Source organism: Oryctolagus cuniculus, chromosome 12 (assembly GCF_051225735.1).
Source record: "Oryctolagus cuniculus isolate XC-2025 breed Fujian yellow rabbit chromosome 12, ASM5122573v1, whole genome shotgun sequence".
Taxonomy (NCBI): domain Eukaryota; kingdom Metazoa; phylum Chordata; class Mammalia; order Lagomorpha; family Leporidae; genus Oryctolagus; species Oryctolagus cuniculus.
The window spans coordinates 82626697-82645869 of NC_142878.1; the positions used below are offsets into that span (position 1 = coordinate 82626697).

The 19173-nt window shown below is 44.3% G+C and overlaps 1 protein-coding gene across 4 annotated transcripts in view; it reads left to right on the forward strand.

Annotated features, from left to right (window-relative positions):
• The window catches only part of GCNT3 (glucosaminyl (N-acetyl) transferase 3, mucin type), a 135850-nt gene extending 120200 nt beyond the window's left edge, over positions 1-15650 (forward strand). The window contains exons 3-4 of one of the 4 annotated variants that reach the window (XR_016217581.1): positions 3582-5295; positions 10943-15650. Coding sequence is in view for 3 of the 4 variants with exons in the window: in XM_089309483.1 (XP_089165609.1) it covers positions 6572-7891 (1320 nt within the window). In the remaining variant the exon portion in view is untranslated. Of the gene's footprint in view, positions 1-3581; positions 5296-6517; positions 10918-10942 lie in introns of those variants that run through there. The other 3 variants (XM_089309483.1, XM_002718201.6, XM_089309484.1) reach the window with 3 other exon arrangements.
• The last annotated feature ends 3523 nt before the right edge of the window (positions 15651-19173 follow it).

A 19173-nucleotide genomic window follows, 5' to 3' on the forward strand; every position in this document is an offset into this window, starting at 1 on the left:
AGTCCCGGTTGGGGCGCCGGATTCTGTCCCGGTTGCCCCTCTTCCAGGCCAGCTCTCTGCTATGGCCAGGGAGTGCAGTGGAGGATGGCCCAGGTGCTTGGGCCCTGCACCCCATGGGAGACCAGGAAAAGCACCTGGATCCTGGCTCCTGCCATCGGATCAGCACGGTGCGCCGGCTGCAGCGGCGGCCATTGGAGGGTGAACCAACGGCAAAGGAAGACCTTTCTCTCTCTGTCTCTCTCTCTCACTGTCCACTCTGCCTGTCAAAAAATTAAAAAAAAAAAAAAAAAAAAAGCCTCCTATTGCCAAAAGGGAGGGCCACACAACAAACACAACAAGGTTGCAGGAACTGCCTTGATGATACCTAGGAATGCAGCCGAATGACGATAAGGGACACATGGTGGGATCAGGGTTCCAGGAGGCAAAGAGATATACGGTGACTTCTTCTATCTTACTTGGGTGAAACTAAGGTTACGCTCACATTGGGGTAATTTACTGACTAATTAACTTTACAGAGAATGGCTATGCAGAGCAAGTCTAACGAGGTCAGGAAAGTTCACCAGAGGAGGTGGGGGGGGGGAGCGGCTTTTAACTTTTTAACCCTTCAGTGGCACCAGCATTTCTCATAAGTAGTGGAAGATGGCCCAAGTATGTGGACCCCTACCCCCAATGTGGGAGACCCAGATAGAGTTCCAGGCTCCTGGCTTCAGCCTGGCCCAGCCCTAGCCATTGTGATCATTTGGGGAGTGAACCAGCAGATGGAAGATCTCTCTCTCTCTGTCTCTTCCTCTTCTCTGTAACTGTGCCTTTCAAGTACAATAAAATCTTAAAAAAAAAAAATGCTACTCCCCACACCCACATCTCATATTGGAGTGCCCGGGTTCAAGTTTCAGCTCCACTCCTGAATCCAGCCTCCTGCTAATGCAGACCCTAGAGAGCAGTACATGATGACTCGCAAGGACTTGAGTCCCTGCCACCCTCAGGGGACCTGGAAGTGAGTTCTTGGCTCCCAGCTTTGGCTGGACCCATCCCTGGCTGTTGTGAGCATTCAAGGAATGAACCAGTGAACAAGAGACCTCTCTCTCTCTTTGTGCCTCTCTGCCTTTCCAACACAATGAACACACACAGAGTCACATAGCAGTAGTCCTTGTGAGAAAGCATGCACATTTCCTCATACCTTCTATGTGGTTTAATTTTGCCTTTTTTTTTTTTTTTTAGACAGAGTTAGTGAGAGAGAGAGAGAGACAGGGAGAAAGGTCTTCCTTGTGTTGGTTCACTCCCCAAATGGCCACTATGGCTGGTGTGCTGCACTGATCCGGAGCCAGGAGCTAGGAGCCAGGTGCTTCCTCCTGGTCTCCCATGAAGGTGCAGGGCCCAAGCACTTTGGCCATCCTCCACTGCCTTCCTGAGCCACAGCAGACAGCTGGACTGGAAGAGGGGCAACCGGGACAGAACTGGTGCCCCAACCGGGACTAGACCTGGTGTGCCGGCACCGCAGGCAGAGGATTAGCCTAGTGAGCCGTGGCGCCAGCTAAATTTGCTTTTAACCACTGCCCCAACCAAGGAATATGACCAACTCTGTTGTAATCCTAATTAAAAATCAATTCTCAATCTTCGCATGTGGACACAAGCCACAGCTGATTGAATGGTGACACAGTCCCATGGTGAACTCCCTTTGACAAGAAGCCATGAGCCCCCGCCTGGCTAAAGCTGGCTTAAAGATTCCGCACAAAAGCAGCAGCATTCTCAGCTTCACAGAACCCCCAAGTCCCCTCAGGACAATGCTAAATCTCTACTCACAACCAAGCACAGTACATGATAATTTAGTGGGCGTGTCTTGTGAATACGGGTAGCCCTTCCCAGAACTTCCCTAAAATGTAATCAATAAGTATGACTTCCCTGAAAGCAAACTTATGAAACTTGGGTCTCCTGTCCTTGAGAAGCCTGGTTTGTAGTAGATAAACTTGTTCCTGGCTTGGCCAGCCAAAATCAATTCCTTTCCGTTCCCAGCTGAAACCATTGTTGGAGTGTTTCCACTGGCACGCAGGCTGGTGGAGAACGCTTGAGAATGCTGCCCGAGTACACTCTGAACTTGGATACTTGAAGGAGGCAAATGCAGTCATCACACCCGTGCTGGTGACACCTAAATATCTTCATGTAGTCCGAGGTTCCAGGCTCAGCAGCTGTGCCTTTGGTCCTCAACAGGGTAAAAGGGATCCTACCGAAGAGCTTCATATTCCATACTCCACTGGAAGAATTTCTGTGTCGAAATTAGCCTACGAGGGCCGGTGCCGCGGCTCACTAGGCTAATCCTCCGCCTGCGGCGCCAGCACCCTGGGTTCTAGTCCCGGTCGGGGCGCCATATTCTGTCCCGGTTGCTCCTCTTCCAGTCCAGCTCTCTGCTGTGGCCCGGGAGTGCAGTGGAGGATGGCCCAGGTCCTTGGGCCCTGCACCCCATGGGAGACCAGGAGAAGCACCTGGCTCCTGGCTTCGGATCAGCGCGGTGCGCCGGCCATAGCGGCCACTTGGGGGGTGAACCAACGGCAAAGGAAGACCTTTCTCCCTGTCTCTCTCCCTCTCATTGTCCACTCTGCCTGTCAAAAAAAAAAAAAAAAAAAAGAAAGAAAGAAAGGAAGAAATTAGCCTACGAGCACAGACATTCTGAAACCCGGCCCTGCCTCTCTCTTGCCAGTACCTCAGCTCCTCCTCTTGGCCCGCAGGGAGTCAAGAGGGGAGCGTGCTCTCTTTCTCAATGCCTGTCTCGTCTCTGCAGGTCACTTGGCCCTCAGTCTTCTGAGACATTCTATTGTCCTCTCCTGTTCCTTCCTGGGGTCAACTGAAGCTCACCCACCCCTGGTTTTATTTTCTCTAGGGTACCCATAGAGACAATCCACAATGGAGTCTCCATCAGGAGCATAGAAAAGGAGGACAATTCTTGGTCCTTTCTCTTATCCCGTCACAAGCGTCCTCACCTCTGCTTGACTAGTCCAGAGCTCAGGAGTACTCTTTGTAATGCTCCTTGAGTTACTCTGGGAAAACGGGTCTTCTGGGGCTGGCACCAGAGCCCATTTAACAGCACAGTGTATGGAGGGACTGCAAATGCCAGGCTACACGTGCCAAATCCTTCATCTGGGTTATCTTCTTTAATCTTCCCAACAATCTCATAAAATAGGTATTATTGTTATTAACTCCTGCTATGTCAAGGAAGCCACTGAAGCACAGATTAACAAAGAATTGTTCAAGGTCACATAGCTAGAAGGTGGCAGAGTCGGGGTTCAGGTGTAGCTTTGCCCTGCTTAAGTTGTTCCCACACTTGGAATTATTAACAGGTAGATTATCTCAACAACACATATCCACATTTTAAAATGCTTGAAAACATAAATTTAATGAGTGGATACCTATTTTGATTACCTTAAATATACACTATGTTAAATGTCTCTTGATTGAGAGACTCTCTATGTGGTTTTTAGGGGAATAGTGGGACTTGAGGCACCCATCACAGAAACGTCAGAGATGAAGAAACTGTTGGGATTTTTCTAGACTGGAGCCAAGGCTAGTGCTTGAATCTTTCTTTCTCCCAGGGATTTCACAGATCAAGTGGAAAGTCAGACACAGCCCAAGTGTTGGAAGCTGGCAGAAGGCAGATCCCATGAAATGGGGCATACGATGGGCATAGAAGAGATGACATGGCTCGCTTGCCTTAGCTGCTCCTTCTTCAAATACAGTAAGAAAGGGACAAAGAGGGTGGAAAAAGAGAAGCTCAGAATCCCTACATCAAGAAAATCAGCAGCATTGCAAGCAACCCGTGTAACAAAAAGGCAAATCCAAGCATCTCCACAGATCGTCATACGATTCAGACGAAGCCCACGCTTCCCGATTCTACTTCGCGATGGCGGAAGTGGGACTCTGCAAACCTCCTTTCTGCTTTGCCAGTGGCTCTCCCATAGGCTCTGCTGGGTGAGAGGTGGGACTTCCTGTTTGCTTCTGATCTACTTCCTGTCTCTGTGGGCATCTCCATGTCAACGCCTGTTTCTCTCGCGGTGGCAGAGGCTTTGTGTAGCTGCTCTAGCTTACAGTACGGACACTGGCCGACTGCCTTACTCTGTGCTGAGAGACGTCAGCCCTGGTTTATCACTGCCTCCTTCTAGGGGCTCCGAGTTTTGGCTTCATGGGACCCCTCTACCCAAATTTTAAATGTAATAATTTCCAATTTCTCCAGCCTAGGGATGGTAGCTACTGCCAACAGTTGCTCCTCCTCTAATAATTTAGGGTTGCCACCACCCCGCTCTGCTTACTTACTTTCTATCTAGTTAAATTCTTTATATTAAATTTTCTGTGTTCAGATATTTGGCCAGGAATGATACATTATTGGAGGGGTGGTTGGGTGTGCAGTGGGGAGAGGCAAACTGTGTCAACAGCCTTGAAACAAGCATTTTCCACACTGCATTGTTGAAACCACCCTTTGGGACTCTCCTTTAAGATCAACAACCCGTAACGCTAGCCAGTCTTTAGACTATTGAGAACCCTGCACCCAGAGGTGTTAGTGAGAGTGAACTGTGCTCTGGAGCCCTGTGAATATTTTTACAACGTAAGGTAATGACAGGCAAGTGGATTTTTTATTTTCAGCTGTTTTCTTTGGAGGTAGAACTCAGGTTTTCAATTGTTTGTCTTTCTATTAAGGTGAAATAACAAAATCAGAAAAACAAAAAAAACCTCCTTGAAGAGTATCCTTAGTGACTCACTCCTAAAATGTAACATGAGGGAACATGAGGAGTGACACTTGGGCTCTCAGATGAAAGGAGGCAGGGACATACCTGTGTCTTGCCGTGATTCTTTGTTGAAGGGGAAGCCTTTTCAGTTCTCGTAGGAACATTGACAGATGACTGTGAGTAGTTGCGTGGCAGAAGAGGATAGGGCTACAGTGGGCTGTCCTGGTTGAAATACCTGCTGGCCTTCTCGGATTTTGTCAGCAATTTTTTTCCCATCCTTCTCACTTCCCTGAATGACTCACACTTGAGAATACGCTCCTGGATGCTTTATCTGAGTTTGCTCTGCTATCTGCGAGCAGCGAGCCAAAGGTGAATGATAGAGCCACCAGCTGCCCTGTACTTTGCAGAAATCGAAGAGGAGTTTCTTGAATGTTTTGTGACTATCAGAAAATATAATTTGGCGGGTGAGAAGAAGATTAGGAGATAGGCTTCACATTTGCTTCAATGGAACCCAACTGTCTTCACTTGGAAGCAGACTGACACCCTGGTAAGAGATCGTCTTAAAGCAGGAAAGAAGCAATTAAAGGTGAGAATTTTTTTAACTTTTAACTTTTCTTAGATTCCCATAAAAATTTTTTGCTAAAGAGCATACAGTCTGAGGCTTAGAAAGAGAGGCAACAAGGGAAAAGGAAAATAGTAATTGCTAGAAATATTTGTTTCATTTTGATCTCACTTTGTAGGAATTTTTTTCCTCTGATAGTATGAGTTTTCAAAAAGTTAATGGAAATGCATATGGTACAATGGATTTCCAAAAGTTTCATACCAAAATATTCCATTTTCCATGAACTTTTTAGTTTCCTAGTATCTCAGTTTCTTCAGCAGCACTCAGTTCTCTGTGTTAAATTTAAAAGGTAGGTGGGAAAGTATTAAGTTTGCTGACAAAAAGTTGAGGGTGAGGGTAGTAGAGAAGAGTCCCAGATTTGATTTTCTTAATTCTTACACCAGAGGTGATAATTGCAAGTTACTTAGCTTTTGTTTTCCTAATAACAATGCATTTCAGATTGGTTGTGAAGATTAATAGAATGAGTAAAGAAATATTTCTGGCCCATGGCAGACACTCATTGAATATTATATACATAGAGCTGTGTGTCCCTGTGTAGATTTATTTTAAATTCGCTGTCTGGATGCAGACAGTATATTTGGGGAGGGGGGAGTAATAGTAAATTGTTTGTGAATTCTTAAGAACATTTTTGAAAAGGGGTGGCTGTGAACCACCTCTGACCAATGAATTACACTTGTAGGTAGAGACAAGCATCTTCATCTATAAATTGCTAGGTAAATGTAGTTGTACTTGTAAAAGGACTTTGGGATTTCTAGAACTGCGGCTGAGAGTCTGAATTTCATGGCTCTTTCTCTGCAGTCGTATTAGAAATTGCAGACCCCATATAAGATTTACATTCTAGGACGGTAAGGAGCGGGAAGGAAAATGAGGAACGAAGGGTGGGGACTTCCTCTGAGTAATTAGACCTTTACGTCAGTCGGTGTGCAGTTCATTACTTTGCTTTCTCTATCCAGAGGTAGATGGAGTGGAGCCAAATCCTAATCTTGGTGTCGTAAGGTAGTTTGTAGGGTTAACTTAGAGATTTCCGTCAGGAAGCCAGGTGTAAGAGGCTCCTAGGCAGGTCTTTACCGAGGGTATGCGTCCAGAGAACAAATACACTTTTGCCTTCAGTTCAGAGTTGAGCTTCACATTCCTGGGTCTGTGTTCGCGACTAGTTTGTAATCAGAGGCGTTTTGTTCCATCAAAGGATTCCGTCCTCCTCCTCCTTCTCTGTGCCCAAACGCCACAGCAATCCCATTCCATGAAGATGACTCAGTGGAGGAAACTCTGCCGGCAGTGTCACCTTTGGGTCCTGGGGTGCTATCTGCTGCTGGCCATTGTCTCCCTGAGACTTTCTCTCAGATGGAAATGTGACTTTGAGCACCTGTACCTGGACTCCAGGCGACTTCAGAGCCAGTACTGTAGGGACATCTTGTACAAGTCCCTGAAGCTGCCGGCAAAGAGCTCCATCAACTGCTCGGGGGTCACCCGAGGAGACCAGGAGGCGGTGATCCAGGCTGTTATCAATAATCTAGAGATCAAGAAGAAACGGGAACCTCTCACAGCTGCTCACTACCTCGACCTGACCAGAAACTGTGAGCGCTTTAAGGCTGAGAGGAAGTTCATAGTGTTCCCCCTAAGCAAAGAAGAGTTAGAGTTCCCAATTGCCTACTCTATGGTGGTTCATGAGAAGATTGAGAACTTTGAAAGGCTGTTGCGAGCCGTGTATGCTCCTCAGAACATATACTGTGTCCACGTGGATGCGAAGTCCTCAGAAAGTTTCAAAGAAGCAGTTAAGGCCATTACTTCATGCTTCCCCAACGTCTTCATAGCCAGTAAATTGGTTTCTGTGGTTTATGCCTCCTGGTTAAGGGTGCAGGCTGACCTGAACTGCATGGAAGACTTGCTGCAGAGCCCGGTGCCATGGAAATACTTCCTGAATACATGTGGGACGGACTTCCCTATAAAAACCAATGCCGAGATGGTCCGGGCCCTCAAGCTGTTGAATGGGAAGAACAGTATGGAGACAGAGGTACCCACGGAGGCCAAAAGATACCGCTGGAAATATCACTATGAGTTGAAAGACACATTGTATATAACCAACAGGAAGAAAGACCCTCCCCCTTATAATCTAACTATGTTCACGGGAAATGCCTATTTCGTGGCGTCTAGAGAATTCATCCAGCATGTCTTAACGAACCCCAAATCCCAAGAACTGATTGAGTGGGCAAAAGACACCTATAGCCCCGATGAGCATCTCTGGGCTACCCTTCAGCGCGCGCCATGGATGCCTGGCTTTGCTCCCTGCCACCGCAAGTTTGACATCTCAGATATGACCGCCATTGCCAGGCTTGTCAAGTGGGCGGACCATGAGGGAGATGTCACTGCGGGTGCACCTTATGCACCTTGCTCTGGGATCCACCAGCGGGCCGTCTGTATCTATGGGACTGGAGACCTGCATTGGATACTTCAGAACCATCACCTGTTGGCCAACAAGTTCGACCCCAAAGTGGATGACAATGTCCTTCAGTGCTTAGAAGAGTACCTACGTTACAAGGCCATCTATGAGACTGAACTCTGAGACACACTGTGAAAACGTTGCCCCCAGTGAGGTGGGAACATATGCAAATGTGCCAGCACTTGCTGGAACCATGTGGGGTGGAGAGCAGGACTTTGGAATCCATGCCATTCCCCCAGGACACAGGGGCTACTGCTGGGGTGCGGATGAATGGATTTGCTGCCTTGCAAAGTGATACCTGGGTGACTGCTGAACTCTTGCCCTTATACACAGTAGTTCCTTCACTGACTTCCTCACAGAGTAAGTAGCACTGTTAATTGGGAGAGGAAGGGAATGGACATGTGACAAGGGACCCTGGATTGTGATTGAATTCTTGATGTCAGGTTTTGAACTCTGCGGGGATGCTGTTCCTAACAATGTAAGACTTGGTAGTGGGAAGCGGACTTGGATGGAATGAACGTCTTCCTTTTTGTACTGGTAACTTAAATGCCTTTTGATCCAAAGCCTTACCACTACTTTTTGTCTAATAGGGCAGAAATAATATAAATATGAGCAGATAAATGTGTGAGACTCTTTCTTTCTTTTATTTTTATTTTTTTGACAGGCAGAGTTAGTGAGAGAGAGAGACGGAGAGAAAGGTCTTCTTTCCGTTGGTTCACCCCTCCAAATGGCTGCTACGGCCGGAGCGCTGCGCCGATCCGAAGCCAGGAGCCAGGTGCTTCTCCTGGTCTCCCATGTGGCTGCAGGGCCCAAGCACTTGGGCCATCCTCCACTGCCTTCCCAGGCCACAGCAGAGAGCTGGCCTGGAAGAGGAGCAACCGGGACAGAACCGGCGCCCCAACTGGAACTAGAACATGGGTTGCCGGCGCTGCACGCAGAGGATTAGCCTAGTGAGCTGCAGAGCCAGCTAGACTCTTTCTGATGATCACTGGAGACATTTAAAATCTCTAGTGGCAGAACAAGAGAATCTCCGTTATTTTCAAATGGTCCTGGCAAGCTGTATGAGCAGAAACTCCACAAGTGTATAGAGGAGCAGAGTTGCTGTTTGATTATTGAAAGTCCTTGTCCTCATTTGGTTTTCATCACCAGATTCATGACTTTTCTGTAAGGGTGATTTAACCAGGTTGACCACCCATATCCTTAGGGGAAAATTACAGCACTAATTTTTCCAGCTTCATTGCCAAAGTTTAATGTTCCGTAACAGAGATAATAGCCATTTAGATAAGGTCCCAGATAGTTTATTATCCAAACTGGCACACATGTTGGTTGGGGGAGGGGCTGAACTATTAATAATTTGGTTAGGAAGCAAAAATAAACTAGGACCCTTTGACACAACCAGGATATTTGATTGTTTCATTGTTTAGCCTTCTTGAACTAAAATTCTTCAACATGTGAGTGAAAGGGTTGATCTCCAAGTTTGTAGATTATACATTTTCTTTTGGGGAGGCAATGTGTAAATACATAGTAAATGTATTTAATGTGTAAATACATAATAATGTGTAATTTATTATGTAATAAATGCACAATAATGTGTAAATGTGTAATTATGTAATAAATATAAATAAATTATGTAATAAAAATAAATTATGTAATAAATACATAATAATGTGTAAATGTGTAAATACATAGATGTATGCACCTGTGTATGTATATATGATATGTGGATATATGTGTTTGTACACACAGACACATATGCCCTACTTCCCAAATGTTACCCAGTGAAATAGTTCCCCTTCTGAAGTTCCAGAGATGGTTGTTGGCTTTTAGTCACACTCTTCAGTAATGACAAGAGAGGCTGTGAAAACATAGGCAAGTGTTCTTTGAGTGCAGTGGTGTCTTCTACATACACTATGCTCTGGATGAGTGATTGATGTGCAAGTTCATTTACGTGACTTGAATGCTATTCCTGTGGACAGCCCATCATGTTGTTAATGTATTTCCTCATACCTGGTTGTGATTCAATTGTTTTATCACCAGCAAATGACTCTGCATTCCATGGAACTAACACAGTTATAACTGTATCTGATATGATGAATTTTCTGCTTGTAAGTTAGTCATTCCTTTTTGTAAGGTTTTATTCCTTCAGTAATGTACATTGCCAGTACCAACTTAGCTGTATTGGCATACTGAGTCTGGTGCGCTTTGCCCCCAGCCCCACTGTGGTGATGACTGATGGATAGTCATGCTTGGTGGATGTGCCCTGTATGATCTGTGGATAGGTGGGTGGTCACGGAACTCCCACCCTATCCTCTGTGACTTTGGTTAGCTCTCCTCTGCTGGGACTGGGAGGAAGCAAGAAAGTGTCTAGGAGTACACATGTTCTGGGAAAGGAACCCAGCACTTTGACCTGATGGTCAATTTGTAAAAGTTCTCATGTGAAATAAATTATAATTGTTCATGTAAAAGAATTAAAAAGATTAAAATGTAAACCTTTATTTGGGGCACAAGTGGTTGGAGTTTTCCAGACATTGAAATTTTCTCTAGAAATATATTCAGGTGAATAAGAAGTTCTCTTGACTTAACACAAGGTCTTAATTTCAGAAATTAAATTTCTTCCTCATTTGCTTAATATATTTTTAGAAATCATGTAATTAAACCACCATAACTGTTGATTTTTCCTTCCTTCTGAGCCATATCTGTTTCTATAACTTTTCTCTAGAAAGGAAACATCTTAGAAATTAATTAAGCAACTGTTTATATTGCCTCTCAGGATTTGAATTTCCTCTTTATTTTTGATCTGTGGACTATTGGTAAGCATTGCCTTAATAATATTTTTGTTGAATATTTTGCTCATTGTCATACTTTTTTGGCTGAGTGGATTTTTTTAAGAGGAATAAAAGGTACTCGATAACTTTGGGAAATTTTGGAAGCAGGATTTAGTTGGAAGTCAAATATTTTTACAAAAAGAAAATAATTCAATATCTGCCTTAATATTTAATAATAATTAAATACCTGGATTGACCTGAGAATGTTACCTTTTCATTTAGTGGATCATTTATTATAGAGATACATAAGATAGGTTTTTCACTTTTATGAACTTTGTTGTCTTGACAAGCAGTGAAATAACTCACTCATGTCTTAAGTATTAATTGAGCTCTTATTTTTTTTTTCCAGGCACTGTTCTTGACATTGGGGAGATAGAAGTCAAAAAAATAGACCAAAATCCTGCTACTATTCACATACTAGTAGGAAACAGGTTGTAAATAAGTAAATAAGTGTTAGAAGACAACAAGTACTAGAGGGAAATGAAGGAAGAATTGATGGAGACCTTGGCGTGTGGGTGGGAAGATGCTTAATATTTTAATTAGGGCTATCAAGAAGGCCCTCAATGAAAAGGTGACATTCAAGAAAGGATCCGAAGCATATGAAGGAATGACCAATGAGACAAGAGCACCTTGAGCTAAGAGGATAGATTTGCCAGGCCCTGAAGCAGGAACATCCCACCATGTTTCTGCAATGGCAAGCAAGCCCATGCGAATGGAGCAGCATAGGGAGGAGAAGACTTAAGAGGGGCACATGCAAGAGGGTTTATTGCAAAGACCTTTGTCAGTCCATTACGTACACTTGGGCTTCACTGAGGGTTGGAGCATGGGACTGCCATGATGTGAGTGACATTGTAGCAGGGTGACTCTGGCAGCTGCATGGAACAGACTGGAAGGTGAGGGTGAAGTAGGGAGGCCAGCTGGGAGGCTAAAGCATGGATCTAGGCACTATGCAGTAGTGGTTGGGACTGGCAGTCCTAGTACAAGTTGTGAAAGTGGTTGGATCCAGAAACTACTGTTGAAGGTTCAGTTTGAAGACTTGCTGACAGATTGGTTATATGAGGGAAATGGAGAAGGCAAGAACGACCCCAGGGTTTCTGCTACGTTAGAAGGATGGCAATGCCATTGAGCAAGATGGAAAGCTTGTGAAAGAGTGGGTTTCTGATTTGTGGTAGTTAATATGTACAGTACAAAAAAATTTAATGTACATGAGTGAAACTGACATCCTGGGATTTGACTGTTGTTTATAGCTGTTGTTTATACTCCTGTGGAGCAGTGGCCTTTCTACATTTTAATTGGTGAACTCTTTATTTAGTAGAGGAATAAGTCTGTGATTATAAAGCAAATTAAAAATGTTATCACAAAAAAGAAAACTAATGGAGCAAAACCTTACAAAAGTGTGTGTCTGTGTGTATTGTGTAGAAGTGAGCAGTGGTCTCTTTGCCCTTTTATTAAATCATAGCTAAGTTTTTTATTTTTCTTCCCAGGAGCAATAACCTGAACATGTCTTCAACCAAATTATCTACAAACAGAAAATCTGTTGTATGAATTATGCTCCATTTTTGTAATATTATCATAATACGGTACTGGTGAAAATAAATAACAAAAAAAGAGTGAGTTTTTAGGAAAAGAGAATAAATTTGACTTTGAATAGATAAAATCAGAGGTGCCTATCAGACATCTGAGTAAAGATGTTGAAGAGGCAGACGTGGAAAGGAGTATGAATTCGGGAAAGATGTCTGGACTGGAGACACTTACCTGGTATGATCGGCTTATAGATTGTGCTATCATCTGCTGCCCCTGGATGACAGCCTAGGTTAGTCGATTTCCATTGCTATAACAAAATACCTGTGGCTGGGTACCTTCTAAAGAGGAAGCTTATGTACTTCATAGTTTTGGAGGCTGACAGTCTTAGATGGTGCAGTCCCATTGGGTCAGCTCTGACGAGGTCTTCCTTGGCTAGTCACATCATGGCAGATGACGTCATGGTGGAAACAAGTGTGAGAAAGATCACATGGCAAGACTGGAAACCAGAGAGAGGAGATGGGCTAGTTTCGCTCTTTTATAGTGACCCTTTTGTGAGAACTAACTGGGGTTCCCCAAGAATGCATGATGTCCAATGGCAGCACCCCATTGGCCTCCCACCAGGCTCCACCTCTTAATTCTACACCTCTCACAAAACCACACTGGAGTTTAGTTCCCAACACGTGAACCGCTGGGCACACACAGAAGCCACAGCAGAGCCTTAGAGGAGGAAACACAGAAAAGAGGCTCCTGAATGAATCTTGGCGCTCTCCAAATTGCAGAGGTCAGGTAGACAGGACCTAACAAAAGCAGGCTGGAAAGGAACAGCTGGTACGGGAGAAGGAAAACTGGAGGAGTGGGGTGTCGGGAAGCTAAGAGGGAAAATTGTCTCAGGGAAGACAGAGCTGATGACTACACCAAAAAACCTGCTGAGATCGTGTAACAAGAAAATGAGGAAGTGACTGTTGGTCTGAACAATGCTGAGGCCATCTCGCCAAGATGAATTGGTGTGGAGTTGCATAGGGGAGAACCTGCTTGGAGGTGGTTCAAAGAGGATGTTAGAACAAAATGATTCAGCGAGTACGGGTAAATCTTGAGGGGGAATTTACAATAAAGCAAGAGAAGGAGGAAACAGTGGTATAGGATGACAGGCTTTGTCTTAAACATTAGAAATGTGATGTTTATATGTAGATGGGAAAGATCTAAGCAAGAGGAGAAGACAGAGGAATGAGATGAGAGGCTGGCCAGTGTGACATCCTTGTAAAGACAAGACGGATGATTATGTGCAGGACGAAGGTTTGCCTTTGATGGACATGGAAGCAGTTTTTCCATAGTAACAGGAGTGAAGGTGGGGTGGCTGGGCTCAGGTGGATGTGGGTGTGGGATTTATGGAATTCTCTTTTTTTAGAATTAACATTATACTTGAGGTATCACACACAAACAGAAGAGTTCAAAATCCCAAGTATATAGCACATGAATCTTGACAAAGCAAGCACACCTGTGTGACTCGATCCCCGAATCAGGAAAAAGACCATGTCAGCTACCAAGAACACCCTTTGTGTGTCTCACTTCCACCCAAGCTGCTTCAGAGGTGATTGTCGTCCTGACCTCTAACATCGTAGATGGTGTTGCTTGCATTTGAATTGCGCATACTGTGTTCTGTCTGATTGCTGGCTCCCTGAACTTAACATTATGACATTCATCTTGTCTGTACTAGTAGTTCAGTGGTTCTCGTGGCTGTTTAATATTTCATTATATGCGTGTACTAGAGCTTATCCATTTTATCGTTGGTGAATGTTTAAGTTTCTGACTTTCGCCTGTTATGAGTCACACTGCTAAGAACCTTACTGAATGTGGTTTTTAATGGCTGTATGCGTGCATTTCAGATGGGTGTGTAACTAGGAGTGAAATTTCTGGCTGTAGGTATGCATGTGTTCACTTAGAGTGAATGGTGTCATCTAATTTCACCAAGGGATCTATTTAAATTCATATTAAGCAGTATGCTTAATTTTTCCACTTCCGTGTTGCCATCTGTCTGCCACATTTACCCTCCTAGTAGGTGCTGTTGGTATCAGTTTGTCTTTCCCTGATACTAAGGACTTGGAGCTGTTTTTCATATACTTTGTAGCCATTTGGATGTCCTGGAACTGGTCTTTCAGTTATCTTTGTCTTCTCAATGAAATGAAGACCAAGGTGACTTTTATGAAACTAATGATGAGGGAAGAAATATTAGTGATTTGGAAGGAAGGGAAGGTGTAAATAATTATTTCAGGTTAAGAAACTGGAAAAGAAACCAGATCAAGAAAATGAAATATAATGTCAGGTAGCCTTAAGGACACCCTGACATTAGGAAAAGTGAGCTTAAAAAAGAGACCAACTGTGGGATGGGCACCGTGGCGCAGAGAACTAGGCTGCTGTCTAGGAAGCCCACATCTCTATCAAAGTGCTGGCTCAGGTCCTGGCTACTCCGCTTCCAATCCAGCTTCTTGCTAATGCTTCCTGGGAGGCAGCAGCAGATGACGAGCCTTATGCACTTGGGCCCTGCCAGCCACATGGGAGACCAGATGGAGTTCCAGACTCCTGGCTTCCGCCTGGGTCAGTCCTGGCTGCTGCAGGCATTTGGAGGAGTGAATCAAGGGATGGAATCTCTCTCTCTTTTCTCTCATCAAGATGAAAAAATAAGCATTTTTAATTAAAAAACATTCACCTTCATGATTCATGCAGTCAGTAGGGAGAGAGAGGACAGGGTTGTTGGTGAGGCCAAGGCAACTTCGGAGGGCTGACAAGGTCACAGCAGAAGGTCTGTCTTAGCAAGGTGTGAGAAGGACAGCTGTGGTCCTCTTGGTGGTTTTAGGTTTGTTGGGAGCTACACTCCGCATAAGAAAGCCGGAGCTTCCTGATTGCTGTATTCCTAATTTTAGGGAAAACACTTAGTCTCACCCCCAAAATGTCCATTGCTTTGTAGAATTTTAATCAAGCAGAATGTTAGTATAGGAGAAAGGGTTAATGCTTTATGCAAGGTTGAGCTGTTTGTGGAAAAGAATTAAAAGGCAGCAGGCTCCCTGGTATATACTTCCCACTAAAATAAAGACAATGTCATTAAAGCTTCAATTCAATATATGCTACAAATACAACGATGGTTAGGATATCAAAACTGTAGAATAGATCTAAGCGAAGCTTTAAATAAGTACAATAAAGAAATTAAAGAATTACAGAAAGAACTGCAAAGAGGGGATACATTTTAAAAAGGGCCTGCTTTGAACTTGGGGCTTCTAGTAAAGATTAGATCAGGAAGGTACTATTCTAGCTTGTGTAGCCAATTTCTGCATAGCTGGGCAGCACTCCAGGCTTTGGCTTGTGCAGATAGCCCGTTATCTCGCACCTGTCCGTGATTGTAACCCATGCTCTGAATATGTCCTTGAAAATAAAAGAAATTGTAATTAGAAAAAAATGGACAACAGACTTGATATTCTGAGAAAAAAGAATCATTATGTGGCTTAGGATATAAAAATAAAGTCTGATGCTCGGAAGCCAGAGCCATGCCATCAGCCTTGCTGTGAGTGTCTCTCATTTCTTCGAGTGCCGACACCTCTCACACCTTGGGGCCCCTGGACTGGCTGGAGCTTGTCTCCGGCAGGTTGTGGTTAACCCAAGCAGGTATGGAAGAGGGCAAGGGAGGCATCGTGGAATTGAATCTGGGTGAAGTGGGAGGCTGGGGACAGTGCAGTGATAAGAGGGGTATAGTGGAGCATCCCATCCATGGTGTACGGGGCTGCTTTGAAGTGAAGGATTGGTTCTGTTTCAGAGAGTCTAGTAGAGATTTATAGCAACACAACCCAATTGTGCCGGGGCCATGAAAGAGTGCACCAAATCATGAAAGTGACAGAGTCTTCCAGGAGGCAATGAGCCTGCCCACTGTATGAAGATACAGAGTATGTCCAGGGAGCTGAGGGTAGCTTTCTCTCACTGATGGGTCAGTGGCTAAGAACGGGGACAGGTGAAGATGAACCTGATGCTTGATGGCCAGATTGCAGAAAACCTGATGTTCTGCATCTGTTAGGCAGTTTGGACTTCATTTGTAAGCAATGAGCTCTATTGATGATACTGTTTTCAAGATTTTTTATTTGAAAGTTAGAGTTACAAACAGGAGGGACAGAGAAGTCTTCCATCTGCTGGTTCACTTCCCAAATAGCTGCAATAGCTGGGGCTGGGCCAGGCCAAAGCCAAGGGCCAGGAACTTCGGGATCTCCCATGTGGATGCAGGGGCCCAAGGACTTGAGCCATCCTCTGCTGCTTTCCCAGGCACATAGGCAGGGAGCTGGATCAGAAGTAGAGCACCCAGGATGTGTATTGGCACCCATGTGTTATGCTGGCACTGCAGATGGTGGTTTACCCCACTGGCCCCTATATGGATGATATTTTAAAAATTTTAATACTGAAATTTTCAAGCATATGCAAAAGAGAAGAGAATGGCATCATGTAACCCCATCTACCCATCATCCATATTGCATTAACAATTATCAGTTCCTGATCAATACTGTTTTATCTATTATCTGTTTTTTAAAAAAAAATTGAGAGGCAGAGTTAGAGAGAGAGAGAGAGAGAGAGAGGTCTTCTATCCACTGGTTTACTCCCCAAATGGCCACAACAGTCAGAGCTGAGCTAATCCAAAGCCAGGAGCCAGGAGCCAGGAGCTAGTTCCAGGTCTTCCACGTGGATGCAGCCATCTATTGCTGCTTTGCCAGGCCATAGCAGAGAGCTGGATCAGAAGAGGAGCAGCCAGGAAACGAACCAGCGCCCACATGGGATGCTGGTGCTTCAGGCAGAGGCTTGGCCCACTATGCCACGGTCCGGCCTCTTATCTATACTCTTAACAAACCTTCCAACCCAACTGGGCAATTGTGTTACTCTCTGTTTATTATGTATGTATTTGAAAGGCAGAGCAATGGAGAGACAGAGACAGAGATCTGTTGGTTTACTGCCTAATGGCCACAACAGTCCAGGCTAGGCCAGGCAGGAACCAGGAACTACATCCAGGCTCAACTACTTGGGCCAGCATCCACTGCCTTCCCAGGTATATTAGCAGGAAGCTGAATTGGAAGCAGAGCAGCTCAGACTCAAACCAGCTCCCTGGTATGGAATGCTGGCAGCTTAACCTGCTGTGCCACAGTGTCAGCTCCCAATGGCTACTTGGAAGGAAACTTTAAGCATAACATTTTATTCATTGATTGCTCAGTTCATATGTGTTAATTAAGATTGGTAATAAATATTTTTGAATAAATATGCTTAAAATCCTTAATTTTATCAATATCAAATAAGTGTGTTTTTAAAAAAATATTTATTTGAAATGCAGTGATGGGAGGCAAGGGAGGGAGAGAGGAAGAGACAGATAAAGAGATCTTCCATTTGGTGCGTGGCTCCCTGTGTGGCTGTAACAGCCTGGACTGGGCCAGGCAGAGCCAGGAGCTAGGAACCCTATCTGGGCATCAGACGCCCAAGTACTTGGGCTGTAATCTGCTTTCCCAGGTGCATTAGTAGGGAGCTGGATGGGAAACAGTAGTTGTGACTTGAACCAATGCTCTTCTATGGAATGCTGGCCCGACAAGTAGCAGCTAAAACCACTGCACCACAAAGCACACCCCCAACCCTGTAAGTTTTTAATTTCCCCTATTGTGTCATAATGGGGTTTTAAAGTTGGGTTATTGGAATCAGGGTGCGTAATTCTCTAAAACCTCTAGTATAGATATCCCCCTGCCTTTTTGATTGTTTGCTTATTTTGGCAATTCATTTGTTGAGCAAGTCACATCTTTTTCATCCACAATTCCCCCTACTTTGGATACTGATAATAAGATCCCCAAAGTATCTTTTAACATAGCATTCTGTCCTCATTATGTCTTGTATGTACTGTGTACTTAGATCTGGAAGCTTGATTAAAATCAGATTTGAGAATCTATCAACCTGTCAGAGTTGGTATCATGTACTTCCTGTTGCATTATACCAGGAGGTATTTATTTTTTATTATTTTTTACAAATGCACTCCCCAGATGCCCACAAAAGCCAGGGCTGAGCTAGGCTGAAGCCGGGACATGGAGTCTCTGAGTCTCCCCCATAGGTGGCAGGGACTCAGCTACTTAAGCCAGCACCTGCTCTCTCCCAGGATCTGCGTTAGTGGGCAGCAGCTGGAACTGGAGGCAGAGCTCGAACTTGAACCCAGGTATTCCAATATGGGATGTGGAGATGCCAAGTGACATGGTAACTGCTGTCTAAATATGGCCCTGCCTCACCCAACCACACACACACCCTCTAATTTTACTATCTGTTGGTTTGAAAGTTATCAACTTGATTGTAAATTTCCTACATAGTTTTCATTTTAGGATCCATAGATGACCATAAGGGAATTCATTCACATGGGATTTCATAAGAGAATGTAAAATATGGTTATCTTAATTCCATAACCCTTTCTTCATTTAAATTTTTCTGTGAAGCAAAGCTTTATCTTATTCACTGTGTTGTTGCCCCAAAGTAGTTATTTCCTTTTTTTCATTTTCAGAATAATGAATTGGTTACCAAGGCATGAGAGAGAGAGAGAGAGAGAGAGAGAGAGAGAGAGAGAGTTTCAATGGGGGTGGTGGTGTCATTTTAAACTTACAGGTTGTTTACAAGTAATTTGTATGCTGGGACTTGCTGCAATGATTATTTTAATGATAGTTTAAAATGTTTTGTCTTTGGCTAATGTATTTTTTCCTGATGGTTGCTGGAAGAAACTATCACAAACTTGGTGGCTTACAATGTAGAAATGCATTCACAATTCTGGGAGTCAGAAGTCTAAAAAATAGTTTCACTGGGCCAGAATCGGGGTGTTGGCAGGGTGACACTCCCTCTTCTGGTGGTTGCCAACATTCTCGGTTTGTAGTTGTGTCACTCCAATCTCTACCTCCATGCTCACGGTGCTTTCTCTTCTGTCTGTCACATTTCTCTCTGTACCCCTCTTATTAAGATGCATTTGCCAGAATTTAGGGCCCAGTCTGATTGCTCATTACTCTCTCCAAAAGCTTTGCC